The sequence below is a fragment of the Miscanthus floridulus genome, chromosome 13 (assembly GCF_019320115.1).
Source record: "Miscanthus floridulus cultivar M001 chromosome 13, ASM1932011v1, whole genome shotgun sequence".
Taxonomy (NCBI): Eukaryota; Viridiplantae; Streptophyta; class Magnoliopsida; order Poales; family Poaceae; genus Miscanthus; species Miscanthus floridulus.
The window spans coordinates 73,783,998-73,802,247 of NC_089592.1; the positions used below are offsets into that span (position 1 = coordinate 73,783,998).

The 18,250-nt window shown below is 44.6% G+C and overlaps 1 protein-coding gene and 1 pseudogene across 3 annotated transcripts; one reads left to right on the top strand and one right to left on the bottom strand.

Annotated features, from left to right (window-relative positions):
* Positions 1 to 11,831: 11,831 nt before the first annotated feature.
* On the bottom strand, positions 11,832 to 14,337 carry LOC136500026 (DEAD-box ATP-dependent RNA helicase 21-like; annotated as a pseudogene).
* On the top strand, positions 13,574 to 16,921 carry LOC136500615 (uncharacterized). 3 transcript variants are annotated; one of them, XM_066496011.1, is made up of 6 exons: positions 13,574 to 13,702; positions 14,885 to 15,084; positions 15,166 to 15,442; positions 15,512 to 15,730; positions 15,811 to 16,126; positions 16,215 to 16,921. In XM_066496011.1, exons 4-6 carry the CDS (start codon positions 15,638 to 15,640, stop codon positions 16,370 to 16,372), a joined length of 567 nt encoding a protein of 188 aa, XP_066352108.1. In that variant the 5' UTR covers positions 13,574 to 13,702; positions 14,885 to 15,084; positions 15,166 to 15,442; positions 15,512 to 15,637; the 3' UTR covers positions 16,373 to 16,921. The 3 variants fall into 3 exon arrangements, with proteins under 3 accessions (XP_066352108.1, XP_066352110.1, XP_066352109.1); XM_066496013.1 differs by having other exon boundaries at positions 13,604 to 13,702; positions 14,892 to 15,084; XM_066496012.1 differs by lacking the exon at positions 13,574 to 13,702 and adding an exon at positions 14,213 to 14,585.
* Positions 16,922 to 18,250: the final 1,329 nt, after the last annotated feature.

Below are 18,250 nucleotides of genomic sequence, written 5' to 3' on the forward strand. Positions count from 1 at the left end.
CCACGTTCTTTGTCATTGATGGGAAAGGATCATACAGTTTACTCCTCGGTCGTGATTGGATTCATGCGAATTGCTACATACTATCGACCATGCATCAGTGTTTGATTCAATGGCATGGAGATGATGTCGAACTAGTTCATACTGATGAGTCCGTAAGCATCGCAACAACCGATCCAGTCTTTTGGGAACTAGGAGATTTCGAATGTTTCTCTGGCAAGACATGGGAAGGAGGCTTTATTAAAATCAGTAATAAAAGCCAATAGCCGATGCAGGCGATCGACTCTGAGAGTTTTTTTAGTGGAAGAGTCACAACTTCACGTCGGTCGTTGGATCAAAAGAAAAACGAGTATTAAGTCTTGGAGATGGGTTTAGGCCGACGTATGTGAATGCTGAGTTAAAGTGTAAGTGCGATTCAGAGTTAATGAATTTCTTAAGAGAAGTTCTGTTTCGCTTAATAGGACACTTGACCTGGGTTAATTACTTGTCTGACCTTTGATATTGAAAGTTCTACGGGACGTTATCCTGGCGTCTGATCAACATTTGATAGCTGATTCATTCTTGGCTCTAATAGCCGGTACCAGAAGGGTATTGCCTCTAGTTCAAAAAATAAAAATCTTCAAAGACAGTAATAGCCGATATGGTGTGTATCGCCTATAGAACAAAGACAAAAGAAAAAGCAGTCATACGCAAAGGTACCAAACGGCTGAAGGAGGGAAATAGAAGGATTCTCTTAATAGAAGCCATGTTTGCAGACTCAACTGGATTAAGATCAGAAGTATAAGATCGGTTGTCTTAAATCGGCTCTTTAGTCAAGACAAAGATACAACAAGACAATAGGAAAGTATGGTCATACATGCATTAACTTATGAATTACAAGTTCAAGACATCCTGGATAATTTTTAATAGTTCTAGCCAGACGACATCAACTTCTGCAATCTTTTGCTCATACTCTTCGGCTGTTCTAGGAGTGTTCTTAAGGCTGCTATGAATGGCTCTGCTTCTTTTTTCTTTCGCCAGCAATTCCTGTTTCTTCTATTTGACGGCATCGGGAATTTGGGCCAGAGTAAACTTGTGACGGTCAATGGCAGCTTTCATGGTTTTTAGTTCCTTCTCAAGTTCAGCATGTTTGATTTCTAGCTGGGAAAGCTCTGGGTCGGTCCTGGAGGAGGAATTTTTCAGATCATCAATTAGCTGCATCAACTCTTTAGCCTCTCGCTTGTTGGCGCTATCTGGGGCCATCAAAGCTTTGCTGTTGGATAGGTTTCTCTGAATCTTTTTCACCTTCAGAGCTTAATCTTCAAAAGAAGACAAATATAACAAGACTCTGGAGAGGGTTGGAGATGGATCACCCTTTACAACCAAGAAGACTCTCTACATCAAGTCGGTGTCTTGGATCAGATCGGCTATGTCCTTCTCGAGCATTGGCAATATATGTCTTAGCCGCTTTCTGGTCTCTTCCGACAGGGCTTCACTAGGAGAAGTAGCTGACGATTTGATTTCATCCTCATCAAAATATTCTTCAAAATTGAGAGAATGGCTTTGGGCTGGAAGATTGGATGCCTGTGTACAAGAGAAAACTTGATTAGAAGGTTTGGCTCAATTTATCGCAAAGTGAACAACGAAGAAGATATGGCGCCTTCTCTATAGCGGCCTTTGTCGGGGGGAAGGGGCAGCTGATGATGCTCCAATAACATCCAACTGAGTCGGCTCTAAACTTCTAGCGTTGGCATCTACAATGATAGGGAAAATTTTCAGTTCATGATCGTCGCGATGGAAAAGACATATAGTTTCCTTACCATCACGTGTATGTCGGATTGGGGAATCGGCAGTCTAAACACCGACCACTGGATTATTCCCAATGTCAATTGGATCATTGCCAATAGGTGAACTACCAGATTCCTGTTCTTACATGAATGTTTCATCAAAAGATGTCTGGAATAATGAATAGCCAAATAAGAGGTGGGGATAACAATGAATCAAGAAATCAAGAAGGATGCTCCAGTAAATTTCAAAGATGGAGCTTACATTTTCTGTCATTATGGGAGTGTCGGTTATTTTAGCCAAGATCGGCTCCACTCGTGGATCAGCCAATGAAGGTTCAGTTGGGGTTGAATCAAAAGCCTAGGATAGCAGTCCAGCGCCCAAAGTAGACTGTGACGCAATGCTCGATAACTATGAAGGAACGAGGTTAGAAAGTTAAACACCAATCCGAGGAAAAAGCGAATTGATTACCTAAACAGCTGATGGTCTCGTTCTACGCAGTCTCTTCCCAGTAGTAGCTTTCTGAGTTACCCCTAGAGACGCCTTGCGCTTTGGGGGTGACGTGTCACAATTGTGGGAGCAGCAGGGGTTCTCATCAACCTCTTCAAGGAAGGTGTAGCTAATCCCATCCTTGAAACTGGGCATGAGGGTTGATAATCTATGGGACGCCCTCTCCTATCCAGGCTTGGAGGGTCGAATTCGACGTCCTGAAAGGATCAATCAGAATGATTGGCAAAAGGATTCGCCAAGTAGTCTATTTGAAAAGGGAAATAAAAGATTACCTCACTACTAGAAGCAAATTCCTCATCCAGAGCTATACACAGAGGGTGGACTGGCCCATAGAAAAGATGGGAATGCCATTCTTGCCAGCAGGTGTCAAAGAGGCTAGAAGAGAAACTGGCTATGACTCAGCCATGTAAGGAAAAAGAAGGAAGGTCTGACCCCAATTGAAAGATTCTGGAAGCTTCCAGCATGTCATTGACATGTTCTCTTGGCTTCAAGATGTTCTCAAAGAATAGGCGGGGGGGGGGGGGGGGGAGTTGGCCGAGGCTGAGCTGATGGGCCATAAAAGAAGGGTTATAAAACTCGTAGGTCGGAGGATTGCCCGGGGTGGAGGAGCCTTTGACCATTTTTCCATGACCATGATGAAATTCGGCCTGAAGAACACAGGGCTTGATAAAGGTATTAAAGATCGTGGCCGCTATCTTGTCCGAGCAGCCAGACTCAAATCGGAACTTGAATGGAAAGATCAATTCATCATCCTCCTTGTAAGGTAGCCAAGTCAGGACGGCTACATCAAACCCTTTGTAAAGCTTTTTAAAGAAGTGGCCAACATTGAAGTCAATGGTTATGGCCGATGCAGCCTCACCATAATTCACACACTGTCGGGTTCTTCCTTCTTCGCCTCTGTATTCCTCATCAAAATTGGAGGAGGGAAAACTCAGATCTCTGAGATCAGGCCTTTCTGACTTATGCATGTACAGATTGAGCCACAATTGTATCAGCCACGAAGGGCCGCTGATAGTCTGTACTGGTTCATTCTTCAGCAGTTGAGCAACTACTTGGTACATCAGATGATAAGCAGCTCCCAGCAGATATTTTCCAAGAGGGATATCCTTACCTAATGTCAGGTGTTCTGCCATAAGTTTGTAATTATAAGTCGGGCCACAAGACGACCCACAAAAGATAAATTTCTCCAGCCACATATTCAGAAAGGCCATGTACTCTCATTCACTAACAGATGATCCATCCTCAACATGATTCAGAATGTAACTCGCCCATCCGGTATAGTCTACTATCTTGGCCAGTCTTTTGGAACCAGCACTCAAATACTCATAAGGTTGCATTGATCCAGTAGTTCTAAGGCCGGTCAACATATATACATCGACCAGGGTAATGGTCATCGGGCCATGGCCAAAAATGAAAGCATTTAGAGCATTGGACCAAAAAAAAGAAGCAGAGATCAGGAGTGAATCGTTTCTCTCCATTTCGGACAATGAAAGTGTCAGACACTGATTCAGATCATAAAGCTCCCAATCTCCACCCTTTTTTGTGGATACCCTACAAAACCAGTCTCTCCATCTCTTAGGCGCTTTAGGCTAGTTTCTGAAGGGAGTTTTGTTCCAAGAAGACAAGTCCACTACGGACCTTTTAAAAGGGATCTGGTAGGTTTCTTGGCGGATAAAATCAGATGGATTAGGGTCTCCCATCGGCCCGAGGAAGTAAACATTAAGAACAACAGCCGATGGAATCAAGATCTCGTTCTTCATTTCCTAGAAATCAGATAAAATAAATTCAAAAGGAGCAGAAATGCGGGGTAACGGCCGACACCTGGACGACGAAAACTGGAAACATACCTCAGGAACATGATCGTAGGTCGCCATCATAGCCAGAGCAAGTCCAGATCTAACAAAGATAGCTCGAATAAACAGTTTGATGGAACGACGGATTTGGTAGGGTTTGGGTCCCCGGTGACGGCGGCGTCGGCTGTTGAAGTTGGCTCCAGAAAAGAGGGGAAAACAAAAAGGCTGAGTGCATCGAAAGAGGCACTATTGATGTTATGTGTGGCTCAGGCCGAAAAGTCAGGAGTTATGCGTATTTCTCGGATAAGGACGGTTGCGGCACGGTAAACCGATGAGTCGGAATTTTGGGATAAAACCATTTTTATCCCAAAATTGGGGGGCATGTGTTTACACCAAAATTAGGGAGAAAGAACGCGGGAACTCGTAGGCTTTCAAGGTTGTGCCAGTCAAGAAAGATCGATGTCAGCCGATTCAAATACAACTCTGGAATCGGATGTATTAGGGTGACGACAGCAGACAACAATGATGAACTACGGTTGGCACCAGGAAATTACATGTCGGACTCTACAAAAAGGAAAAGATTAGAGTCCAAGTTATCTTAAATTAGGAATGTTTTCATTATGCCAAAGATTGTATTAAGTCGTACTCGAGTAGGGTTCGTTTTAGGCTCCGGGTATAAATACCAAACCCCGGCTATTGTATAAAAACAACCAATCAATCAAATACAAGTCAATTACCTTTTTTGACTCCGGCCACCCCTTAGGAGTAGGAGTAGAGTAGATCTCGGTGAGTTCTTCGACAAGTACGGCTGCATCGATCTGGTCGACCTCCACTGCTTGTTGTAAGTACCGTCATAGTTTATATCTCTGTTCATATGGCTGCATCGATCCGGTCGACCCCCACTACGGCTCTGGTATAAGCTAGTTATCGACTCTTGTCTAATTCAAGCATAGCCTGTGTGATTCTACCTCATACCCCACTGCTTGAATTAGATCAAGGTCAAGTTATTGGCTCTATCTTAGAGTGACTGTCTTTGATAGATTCATTAAGTTATCGATATTGCTTATTGCTTTCATTGTTTATCTAATTACAATAATATCACTTTGTCCAATTGAGATTGATCTGGATCGGCCTTATATCTTGTGTAACTTATCATTTGCTAATCTAGAACCGATCTAATCTGCATCTTAAGCGACGAGTTATGTTTTTATCGGCTGTTTTGCATCAATCTTAATCGTGCATAGCGTGCGGTTAAGACATATTCGATCTTGAGTAGATCTATCGGTTAGCGAGAACCATTTCATGGCCCATCATCACGGCCTATGGGATTCGGCCTCTCACCCCACTGTTGGCACCGTGGAGTGGGGATCATTGGTTGATAGACCCCTGAGAAGGCATGACCTTAACTGTGCGCTATGTCTGAATCGGCTGTTTAGCCGATATCGAATGCTTTCACGAACAGTTCACATCACGAGATCGTTGAAGTAGGGATAAGTTGAAAGATGTGTTAGCCCCATAATTTTGTTATTGTATTACGGCCTGCATGATTCTGCCTCATGCCCTACTGATATTAGTAATGAGTTAGGGTCGTCGAGTCTATTATTGTTTCTACGGCCTATATGATTCTGCCGCATGCCCCACTGGTCATGGTGATAGATGAGATCTAACATATTTATTAGATTTATCTTTATTAAACAATTAAGGGATGTTGAATTGTTTCTTTATAAGGAGTTCGGTTACTCGTAATCATTGGCTCAGTATTGACCGATCATCATTGATATCTTATTGCCATTGATTAATATTTGTTTAAATGATGTTTATCCTGAATGATAACCAATTTTCTTCATACGACCCCATGAACTCTAACTGACTTATTCTCATGAATATACTAGAATCGGCTATTTAGCCGATTTCCTCTCATATCGGCTCTCACAGTCGTACATTCGGAACTGTCTGGCAACACCAGCAAGTTTCGCTCTTAATTACTGATGAACTTTCTCTCATTGTCAATTGCAGGGTCAAATTGACTGGCATGCCTCGGGAGGATTGCGCAGGATCGACCACCCCTGTGCTGAAGCTAGGCGGATCTGCTCCATCGAGCGGACCCTTCCTGCTTGCTACGTTTGTCCTCGGCACGAGACAAAAATTCTGTGTTGACAATGTTGCACACAGTGGCGAAGCTAGAGCAAATCAGAAGGTGGTGCACTTGCCTTGTCAATGCATAGACTTGTGCTATAGGTGGTGCATATATGGTGAAATTTTAGAAAAAAAACCATAGTTTTCATAAATTTTGGGTGGTGCGTATTTGCACCCACTAGCTTCGCCCTGGTTGCACGTACACTCACGCTTGGGTTAGTCTCAAACTCAACCGAAGCCTTAATCATCTCTTGATAATAACTCATCACAACTCGATACATAAGGGCATATATCAACCTTGTTTTCGCAGGACGAAGGACTATGAATGGAAGATGAAAGACGAGAGGCAGGCGCAGGGGTGCCAGACCTGAAGGGCAAGGAGCTCCAACTCTAGGTTGATGAGGCCCTTGATTGCAACGACACGTTACTGGGGTGGCCAAGGCCATTCTTGCAGCTTTATTTGTTGACAAAATTATATATTACGTTGAACATGCTGAAACAATATATGCAAATGTTTTCAATTTCAAGTTTCACAGTAATATATATCTTGTACTTGCTCTATATGAGGAGACCGTTTTGGAGTTCATGGCACTATTTTATCTTTAATTTGGTGACTGACTATAGTAAGCACACAATAGCATGTGCAATTAATATGGCTTATATGATAAGCAAGAGCATAATGAGATATATGGATCGGACACCTTTGCCGACTTCGTTCACATCTGTGATCCCCACTGCTTGGTGTTTCTGCCATGTCAAGCATGACACCTGTGGTTCCTCTGTGATGGAGCATGGCATGCCATTCCATGTTTCGGGGTTGCTGGGAGATGGAGTCATTGAATTAAAGCCAAATGCATGGTGTTGGATTGGTCTTGGTTGGTAATCTACATAAATCGGCGGAGCTAATAATAAGAGGAGCGACAGTAGTGTGGTGATATAGCTATCTGTTGGGAGCTAGCACTTGGGGCCAGGCCGGGCCTCATCAAACCAGTCCAGCGGACACACATGCAGGCCCCTACTCATAACGCAGAACTGAAACTTTGAAAATGCCAACAAGCTTGGCCTTACGTACCAACAGTGAGTGATCAATATTCAGCCCGTGTGCTTTTTGAAGCTTCTCCCGTACAGCGGTTTTATTTGTGGAACTGAAAGTGTAACACAGTCCTTTATGAATGCCCAAACAATGCATCGCTAGCTTTTTTTTTCAGTCATATCTAGCTGAAGTAGAAATGCTTTGCCTTTGCTCTGCCACTCCACGCTTGATGCTCCTAATGATGTTTAGTATCATAATTAGCAGTGTTTATTTGACAATCCTTTTCAGTCTTTTATGGATGGATCTACGTGTGTGTGTGTGAGAGAGAGAGAGAGACTTTGTCCTGCGCTCTTGCCGCACGCAGTTTACTGTTACCCGCCTGATTTGTCGATCTTTCTTTGTTTCATGTCTATAGCAACTGAATTCTTGACAAGTAGTACTGATCATGTTAAGATTATATATCCTCATTCTGCCGGTTGGTTTGTTGTTGTTAGTTTGTTGCTCAATGTATCCCCAATCAATGGTATACATGCGTAGTGTCAGCCTGTTCGCTTGTTGGTTTCAGCCAGCCCAAACCAACCCAGAAATCAACCAGCGAACAGGCCCACAAATGGAGGGACCTTCGGTCACTATCTCTTTGTGCATACCGAGTTTCTAGTACATTTGCACTCAAAATTTTCTGATCCTTTATTTTCTTTTGCGATACATTAGATTTTATACCGGAATGACGAAGCTTCCTTTGTCTAGCACATAGAGAGGGAAAAAAGGCTTGCCTTCGTCTTAATAATTAGCTAGCAATAGCTTGTGTTGTGTGTGTTAGAGAAGCCTGCCTAAATCGTCCCAAGGCTTGGAATGTGTGTGGCTGGCTGGCTCCCTGCCTGGCTGATGAGATTCACAGATGAATGCATGCAATCCTCACCTATTGCGTCAGGAGAGATATGATGCTAGCTGAACGAGTACTTGCATTATGCCATCTTGCTATACATTGCCACACCACCAGCCAGCAGACACTGAAAGGAACTTTTGTTTGCTTCAAGCTACTACCAGTGGTACCAGCAACCAGCTTACCTGGATCGATATCATATCGATCTGAGCACGTGTACGTTGCGAATTGGGATGCTGCTGTGATCTGCTGAACTACCCAGCCGGCGTGCATTGCATTCATGCGCGTTATAATTGGACGGCTCCGCAAACAGAATCCCTACGGGGTGGCATCATCTGCCTGCCAATGCAAGAAGGTGATGTCGTGAGTGATGAGCCCATCGCACCAAACGAGCAAGTCTTTCACCAAATGAGCCCATCGCACCAACAAGCAAGCGTTTGACTCAATTTTTTTTTTACTTTAGCACATGAATCGAGTAGTAGTATTTCCGTTAAGCATACTCCCTCCAGGTAAAAAAAAAACCCCGAAAACACTTAGACGTGGGTGTCCGTCCCGTTCCGATGCGGCTTCCCACACCATCTCGTCCATCTCTCTCATAAAAAAAATCCCAACTCCGCCTCGTGCCATCACCGTGCAGTGCCATCGTCTGCCCGCCCCACTCCACCTCATCGCCACGGCCAACCCCCGCCGCGTATGCCCATCCTACACCGTGCCACGCCCCATCCCCCGCCACGCCGCGCCGTATCCCGCACCGGACCCCAGTCTGCCTCGCCCACCGTGGCCACGATGTTCACCGCACCACCACCACCCCGTCGACACTAGGAGGAGGTCGTCTTGTCGTCGATCTAGACATCGTCGTCCCATGGCCGGCCGAAGACACCGCGGCAGGAAGGGGAGGCCTACGCCTGGGTATATGCTGGGTTGTTGTTCTCTACGACGTCTCGCCTGACCCGAGCTTGCTGGCTACTGCAGTTTCCTATCAGATAGGCCGTGACAGTGACATCGTGTTTCAAGTGTTTCAGGCATTTCATACTTATGCTTCAAGTGTTTCATCTGGATGTTGTAAAAGTAGATCTAAGATGTTGCGTATGTTACAAGCCTATGTTTCATGTGTTTCATACGTATGTTTTGAAGTATTTTATTTGGATGCTGCATATGTTGTTATGGCTATGTACGTATGTTTTAAGCCTATATTTCAAGAGTTTTAGATGTTTCAGACGTATGTTTCAAGTATTCCATCTAGATGTTGCATATATTGTTATGACTATGCACACATGTTAAGCATATATTTCAAGTGTTTCAAATATATGTTGCAAGTGTTTTATCTAGATATTGCCAATGGATCAAACAGTTGGGTGGTGTGGAGGTTGAGAAATTTGGACTCACACATGTTAACCTCAACAATGTAGGTTACAAGGATGATATGTGGGTGCTTGCTGATCGTGTGCCACATGTTCTCTATTATGCTCCCGAGAATCCAAAGGAGCATGTGGTTATTTCTGGTAAACAAAGGATCCTTGGAGTAGATGGCATATAGGATTTGGAGGAGCACAATAAGTACTACGAAATGCAACTATTCATTGACCAACCAAACAAGATTAAGGGAGTGTTTGGATCCCGCTACTAAAATTTAGGAGGTATGTCGGGAGAATGTTGCATGGGGTGTTTGGATACTAATAAAAAAAATAAATTACATAATCCGTCAGTACCTCACGAGGCGAATTTTTTAAGCCTAATTAATCCGTCATTAGCACATGTTTACTGTAGTAAAATATTGTCAAATCATGAACTAATTAGGCTTAAAAGATTCGTCTCATAAATTGGTCGCAAACTATGCAATTAGTTTCGTAATTAGTCTATATTTAATACTCCATGCATGTGTCCAAACATCCGATGGGACAGCGACTAAAATTTAGGAGGGGCAACCAAACACCCCCTAAGCATGTGGAAGCACAGGTGGAAAAATGAAAATATCGTTCCATACCTGCGTATTGATGCGGACGGCAAAATCGTAACAGCTTAATTAATAATTTATGTCTAGAACATATGTGTAGGAATATTGGAACCATGCAGCACATTGACTGAAAATTGATGTGAGTGGAATTTTATAAAAATATATATATTATTTGTTGGGTAGTGTGTTGAGGAAGTCATCCAAAAAAGAAAAACAACCGCAAAACATTACTAGATAATCGCTCCAAGAACTATTTTTTAGAGATCGTTTGATGATTTTTAGAGGCGGTTATCTTAATAAAACTGCTGGAGTTGTCTCCATAAAGTTACTTTCACCCCCCACGCGTTCCACGCACTTAGGACCTCCATTCTTTACCACGCGCGCGGTTACGACAGACCGCCATATTTAGCGTGACCACAACGAGCGTTGCGGTGGATTTGACCGATGGCGGTGGCGAGTGGGCAGCGACGACGTGGTGATCACCGATCTGGTTAGTGGACTCTTTCCCTCCATTGCAAGGTAAGACACGAGTGGATTTGTTGTATTAATCTTGGACAAAATGCATGTGTAGGCTACGACAGTCTAACTAGCACATGAATCTCATGGTAAATCCGCACGTGTATACATGTAGGTACTCCCTCCATTATCTATTATCAATCTTGGACAAAATAGATGACGCTTTTGCCTTTAAGATATCATGTTTCACCATTTTTCTTATTCAGTTTTTTTGCAAATAATAAAATAAGTCTCGTGTTTATACAAAATAAAATTAAAGTCAAAACAAAATAAATAATATTTACACATAAATTAAGGAAAAGAGATGGCAGACAACTGCCCTCGCTGGATTTCGGCTATATATATGACAATGGATTCCATCCAAGATTGACGTATGCAGAGTATCCATGTCCAAGCCTACTAAGCAATATGTTTTCAGTAAATTAATATGTTTTAAAGACACCTCTATAAATATTTTTCCCATATATATAATTCTTAAATGTACCATAGACAATTCAATTGCTTGACTGGTTCGAAGAGACACTCTCAAATCTCAGTGTTAAAGAGATCAATGTGAGAGATTCCCTATACCGAGTGGCTGGCAATGTCGAATTGGCTTTTCTATCGTCGTTGCCGCTAGGTGGGGTGAGCAAGTCAGGTCGTACAAATCTTGGAGATGTGCTGACATGTTTAATGGCGCTTGCGAACCATGAGTACAGTATTCCAACATTCTCCTCCACGCTGGTAGAAGCTTTCAACGAGGGGCCTCCGTCATGCTGTTCTTGATTCTTTTATCATGCTAAATGGTGTATCTTAAAAAAGGATAGAATAAAAAAACCATTCCAAAATCCGATGTTTGTGGGGAAGCTTAAACATCATATTCAAAGAAGGATTTCAGAATATATATGGTGGTGCTCAAACCTTTGTTTAACTGTAGCCACTGGTTTATGCACTCATAATGGTATGGATGTTTGCTAGGAAGTGCAACTAATGACCCGGCTTCGCCAAACTCCACATGACAAACAACATATCTTGATACTAAAATGGTATATGAACCGCTTACATATGCAATAAACTCCCAAAGTGAAGATCAAATATAGGATATGCCATGATAAAAAAAATGATCGTTAAGCAAGATACAGATCCGATATAACAAAAGCATTTTATAAATTATGCATGGAAATACTAAAATCATGACACAGCTTGCAAAATAGAAAAAGGGTGACAATCCGATACACAGGTCCAGAGCCAAATTATCATAAAAATATAATAAACTTACAATTGCAATATAAATTAAGTTCTCAAACTCAGATGCGTTTAATCTAGATTAATATCTTTGCAAGAAGTTGCCCTCATAATAATAATAATACAAAGACCTTTCAACTCCTTCCAGTCATCAAGTGTAGCTTCAGTGATTTGCAAAGACAGTGTCTTTCCGTCTTGGAGGTCGTCTACTAGTAACTGAGCCTGGCCTGAACTTTGATGCCTCGTGTCTTGCAAGTTCAGGTGGCACAGGGCTGTTGCTCTGTATAAGTATCTGTTTCAGATCAAAGAAAATTTCAGTGTTCTCCAGAGTTAAAAATGAAGTTGCCACACCCTTCTTCCCTGCACGTCCTGTTCTTCCAATGTGATGTGTGTATGCCTCGATTGAGTTTGGCATCTCATAGTTAATCACATGTGCAACATCAGGAACATCAATACCACGCGCTAATATATCAGTAGCCACAAGAACATTGCAGCGCCCGTTCCTAAAACCATCGAGGCTGATCTCTCTCTGGTCCTGTGATTTCAGTCCATGAATGCTCATGACGCGGAAGCCTGCCTTCTCCAGATCCTTGGTACGCAGGTCAGCCGTCTTCTTAGTATTGCAGAAGACAGTGGCTGTCCTGTCTCCAAGATCACTGAGCATCTTCTGGAGCCGTAACATCTTTTCAGACTCCTTCACCATGATCACATTCTGGGTGAATAGATCAGTGGCCTTGCCAGGTGTACCAATTGTCACGACGACTGGGTTCCGGAGATACTTCCTAGCAAGACGCTCCACAGCAGGTGGCATGGTGGCACTAAACATATAGGTAGTCCTGTAAATCCTCTTCTCATCAAGTTCCTCATCCTCACCCTCAGGTTTCAAGTTACGCGAAGGCATTGCGTCAAGGACAGCAGCAACCTGTGGCTCAAAACCCATGTCAATCATCCTATCTGTCTCATCAAGCACGACAAAGTTGCACCGGTTGAGCACAGCATACCTGCTCTCCAAGCAGTCGAGGAGCCGACCAGGTGTGGCAATTACAATCTCACAGCCCTGCTCAATCTTGGAAGGCTGCTTAATGATTGGCTGGCCACCAACAACTGATACAACACGAATGCCCAGATAAGATGCAAATTTCATAGTCTCATCCTCAATTTGTTGAGCAAGCTCACGAGTAGGTGCCAGGACAAGAGCACAAGGACCCTCCCCCGCCGCCTCATTTCCATCAGTTGTGGGTGGCATCAGGCGGGTAATATAAGACAGCATGGGAAGCACAAAAGCTGCAGTCTTACCAGAACCTGTCTCGGCAATGCCAATAACCATCGCGCTGGCTTAAACCAAGTGGAATGGCAGCCATCTGGATTGGTGAAGGTTTCTGGTATCCAGCCGCCTCAACAGCATCAAGCAGCTCAGCCCCAAGCTTGCTCTCACTCCAGTTCCGCATCGGCCGCGGAATGCGAGACCCCTTGTAGGCAATACTGAAGTCCTCACGGAAAATACGCCAATCCCGCTCGGTCATCTCCTCTGCCGACTTCTCAGATCAGTGCCTGTCCACACGCATGGCAAAGGCATCATACGAATCTGCTGCAGCAGCAGCCTTCTTCTTATCTACCAAGAAATCATCTTCCTCCAGGCTCTCCCCAGCACCAGCCTTGCGCCGCAGCTCTGCACGGATCTCCTTCTCATGTTGGGCTGCCACCTTCTTCTGCTCACGGCGGTCCACACCGGCAAGGAAGCCCCGGCCAAACAGGAGACGAGCCTCGTGCGGCGACTGGTAAAGCGTGTTCATCATCTCGCGGCTTGTGTCCTCGGTGTTCTCCCAGTCGAATGAGAAGCGGAACTTCTCCGACGGCTTGATGACCCGCTTCTTCGGCTTCTTGGAACCCAGGTACTGCTCCTTGATCGCTTCCAGCTCCTTCTCACGCTCCCGCTCCGCAATCTTCTCCCTGTTCCCGTCCTGCTCCAGCTCCATGTGGCTGCCGGGCGTCGCTCCCAGACGACCCTCCTCTCCTTACCCCGATCCCGGCGGGAGGAGTCATCGCGGCCGCGACGGCGGCCTCTGTCCCGGTCCCGATCGGGAGAATCGCGGTCACGGCGGCAGCCTCTGTCCCGGTCACCGGACGGGTGAGTTGACAGTGGCGGCGGCGAGGGGGGGAGGGGGTGGGGTGGGTGGGGAACGGACCGGAACAGATCTGTTGCAGAGTGGCGCCTGTCGGAGACGGCGGCCTGGCGGCGCTCCAGGGCGAGGCGCTCCCGCTCAGACTTGCCCCGTTCGCTGAGAGAATTCGGAGGGCGGGAGTAATTTGCGAGGGAGTGAACAGCGTTTTTTATTCGTACACAGTGAAATCTGGCTGGTTTTTCAACCAGCCAAACGAGCCCTTGTGAGGAAGATGGGCTTCTTTTTTTATTTTTAACACTTTTTTAAAACTATTTTCAAATTTGACACTGTATTTTTTTAAATCTACCACTTTTGGCTACGCCTACTGCCATGACGTAGCCAAACAACGCTGCCGCGCCATGCATGGCGGCGTGGCAGAGGCGATGACGTGGCAGGGCCCCGGGGCTTGGCCAGTGACGTGGTAGGCGCTGTCGCGGCGCGACAGCGCCGAGTATATGTCGCGCCGCGAGCCTCCCTCCCTCTCTCTGCCTTCGAACGGAGTTGGAGGGTGCCTGCGCCGCCCCCTTCCGCCTCTCCCAAGGGCTGCCGCCGCCCGGTGCTCCCTGCCCGTCTCCGTCCCTCCTTTCCCCCAAGCGTCTCGGCCTCGGTCACGGTAATGATGCTCTTATTTATCATTTGAATGGCGGATTCAAAAATTATGAACGGTAGCTAGGGTTTGGAGGAAAAGTATATTTGAGAACTATGGGCTAGGATTTGGAGAAAAATATTAGTTCGATTTTAGCAATGTGAAGGTTAATTAGTTAGTTAGAAGTATGTTTAACATGTTTAGTGTAAGGTTTATTTTTGTCCCTATAAGTGTTGGTTATATTATTTTAGTTATAGTGCAAATGGTTCTTCTTTACATTAATTTATGATGTTTTGATTGATGTTTAATTACAACCGTTTTGTTAGATGCAAGACATGTATTGGGAGGAGTTTTGGCAAAAATGGGTCGTCCTAGAGAATTATACCCCAACGCGTCTAGCAAAAATGCCCTCGTCCCTCCTGACCTCCCTGTCTATAACTATGACTGTGGTCGTCCGACCGACGTGTTTCAATCAAGACATCCAGACACAGTGGCGCGTTACTTCTACACATGCAGTCGTTTTAATGTAAGTAATTATTTCTACTTTCTTTTTTTCTTCATTCGTGTTAGTAGGTTACTAATATTTTGTTGGAATCTTGTTGTGTAGGTCTATGAGAGGTGCCTTTTCTTTCAATGGATCGACGGTCTAGACATGTTTAACTCAAGGTACCTCCTTTTCGACGATTGATGGAGAGGGAGACATCCATGTGAGCACTTTGAGCGGTGGGTTCCACCTCCTCCTAACCCCCCGCCAATGACGGCTAAGGAGAAGCACCTAGCCATAGTTGGATTACTCGAGGAACCTCCTCTGTGCGATTGCAGAGATCAGAGTTGTGATAAACTCTGATAATACGTTGAAGTTTGTGTGTCCCAACAAGCACGAAGTAAGTGGAAAGTGTATCTGTTTAAATGTTTAGCTCAATGTGTTCATGTACTAATGTCACCTCTTTTAGGTGTTTGCATTTGTGAAGTATCGTTTCAAGGAGTGGCTCTATGATCCTAAGAATCAATGGCCGTAAGAGCCGCCAAAGACAAAGGAAAAGAAGAAAGAAAGGGTAATTTTCAAAGCACCTCCTGTCATGTGCGAATGTGGTGTTAATGCCAGCTACGGCCTAGTCCCTTCAGAGCTTGAAGTAGGCCATTATTGCGGCCATATGGTTGACTATGATGAGGTTAGTTATTGTTGTGGAAAACATGAAATCATTTTTTTTCTTTTGCAAAGAGTTATGATCTAATTTTTTCATTTGAACAGAGCACTAGGAAATGCAAGTGGGAATCTTATGATGGTCAAGCTAAGTTCTTGGATGACTTGAAGGAGAGACAAGTACTTGCACGGAAGAGGGGATATGGACCTCAGTACGTCGACCTCTTCGTTAAACAACGGAAGAAGGACATGCGTGAGTTTGCTAGACAGCGTAGTATTCGTAACCCGATCGGTGTCAGGTGTGATAAATGGGAGTTGGAGAGACGGAGGACGTTAGAGGAGAAGAGGGCAAGGAAGGGTGTAATGGAGGAGGAAAAAGTACAGATGCATGTCTTGAATGATCATGTTGCTGCATTGTGTGCCAGTGAGTCATTTGTAGCCTTGTTATTTTCGTTGCCTGCTTTAAAATGTAATATAGTCGCGTTGCTAACTTGTTGCCTTTTATACATAAGGGATTGGATGCAGTGAGGAGCATGCCACAGAGGTGACCCAAGCAAGGTATTTGGAAAAAAGTTACATGAGTACAGAACGTGAGCTGGTTGCAGCGATCTATCTCCAATTGTGTTGGACGATGAGGGGGACGAGGATGACGACGACGCTACCAAGTTGAGCGATCTCATCGTTCTAGCAGAGGCGAGCTTGCAAGCGTAGGAGGATGAGGACGACACTGGCAGATTGGGTGAGCTCATCGGTCTAACAGAGGTGGGCTCCCAGGCAGAGGAGGACAAGGACGCGTTCTTCTCTCAGGCAGCAGAGGTCGCAGATGAAGCGAAGACTACTTACTACAGGCGATAGACAGATCAGGGCAGTGCAGGTGACCCTAGCCACATGAACGAGGCAGAGGAGAACGTGTTCTTGTCTCAGGCCACAGATGAAGCGGAGGCCGCTTACTACAGGTGACAGGCAGATCAGGGCAATACAGGTGAGCCTAGCCACAACAAGGAGGTTGTGGTAGAGGATTGATACTCGGACGACGAGTTGCTTACTCAGTATGTTTCTGACTGAGGCATGCATGTATTACATGTGCTGTATTTCATTATCCTGTCATGTATTGAACTTTTCGTTGTGTCCCATTTGTCATATATTTGATTCAAAGTTGTGATGCACTGTATGACGAGTTTTTAGAACTTTCATTGTGTTGTCTAGTGTTACATTTGAACTATTGATGTATTGTACCCATGTAACCTACAATGTACCCATGAAACTTTCATTGTGTTGTCATTCGCCACAAAAAATGCTATTAGAAACTTACTCAAGCACTGAAAAATATTCATAAGCAGTACAACATCTTCAGTTTTTGAAGCATCAGGCAAATTGTGTAACGTAGTGACTAAGTCGTGTAATCTATGTTTTTATAAATTCTATTGTTAGTTAAAAAGCTTCCTCCTATAGTCGTTAGTTAATGGTTGCACCTTTGTATGGCCTAGCTGCTGCCGCGCCATGCCTGACGACGCGCCAAGCCCACCGCGCCATCCCTGGCGGCGTGGCAAAGTTGACGCGCCACGACTGCTGGCGCGGCAAACTGACGTGCCAAGCCTAGCGGCGCGGCAAGACATGGAACAATTTTCTAGCAGCCGCGCGCTAAACAACACCCTCCAACCACTTTGTCGATACATAGTTCATGCAACAGCCCCTTTCTCGGTGTAATTTAAACGTATTTGGACATGAGGCAACTTAGTCAACCAAGTTCATTCATGAATACATAAATTCAATGCATTTGGACATGAAGCAAAGTAGTCGACCAAGTTCATCGACAGTACATAAGTTCATTGATACTACATAAGTTCATCGATACAGGAGTTCATCGATAGTACATAAGGTCCGTTCATCGATACATGAGTTCATTGATACCACAGGAGATCCATTTGACATAAGTTCATCGATACCACATGTTCCATAAGTTCATGACTTAATATGAAATACAAATTGGCACGGAAGCCTTCAACCACAAGTGCAAGAAGTACATAATTTGGGTACTACATGAACTCCAAAATAAGGCAAAGTCATGAAGGATGGACGTTTTGCTGACATGATCCTTCAAGATCTTGAGCATCTGCAGGCCTTGTTGAAGGCATACCTACATTATCGTCACAACAGTTAGTAAGGAGGCAAGACATCAAGTTTTGCAATTGAGGAAACTTCAAAAAAACATGGACTATGCTTACCTAGACCCTATGTCCCAGGAGTGTAAGGGTCCCTAGACGCCTCTATCTCCTCGAATTTGTAGGCAACACATTAGGAGTGTACTCAATGTCGGTGCGGTCGCGATGGCGGGGCTGACGGCCATACTGTTGCGTACGGCTCATACCCTGCAAGAATAAGATAGACAAGATTAGTTACAATCTTTATTATTGCTAGTTCATACATGCTAGGTATTTAAAAAAAGTAGGTTTGTTAGTACATGTTCGTCTCCTTGGGTACCAAGCGGGGCACCACCTAGTTGAGACATGCCAATCTCATCCTACTACCAAGGGTCCCACTGGTGGTG

Excerpts from the sequence above, each read along its gene's own strand:
- LOC136500615 (XM_066496011.1), top strand. The coding sequence starts at position 15,638 with ATGTGCGAATGTGGTGTTAATGCCAGCTACGGCCTAGTCCCTTCAGAG. Across the intron at positions 15,731-15,810 it reads ATATGGTTGACTATGATGAG|AGCACTAGGAAATGCAAGTG; the intron begins GTTAGTTATTGT and ends TCATTTGAACAG. Across the intron at positions 16,127-16,214 it reads TGTTGCTGCATTGTGTGCCA|GGATTGGATGCAGTGAGGAG; the intron begins GTGAGTCATTTG and ends TTTATACATAAG.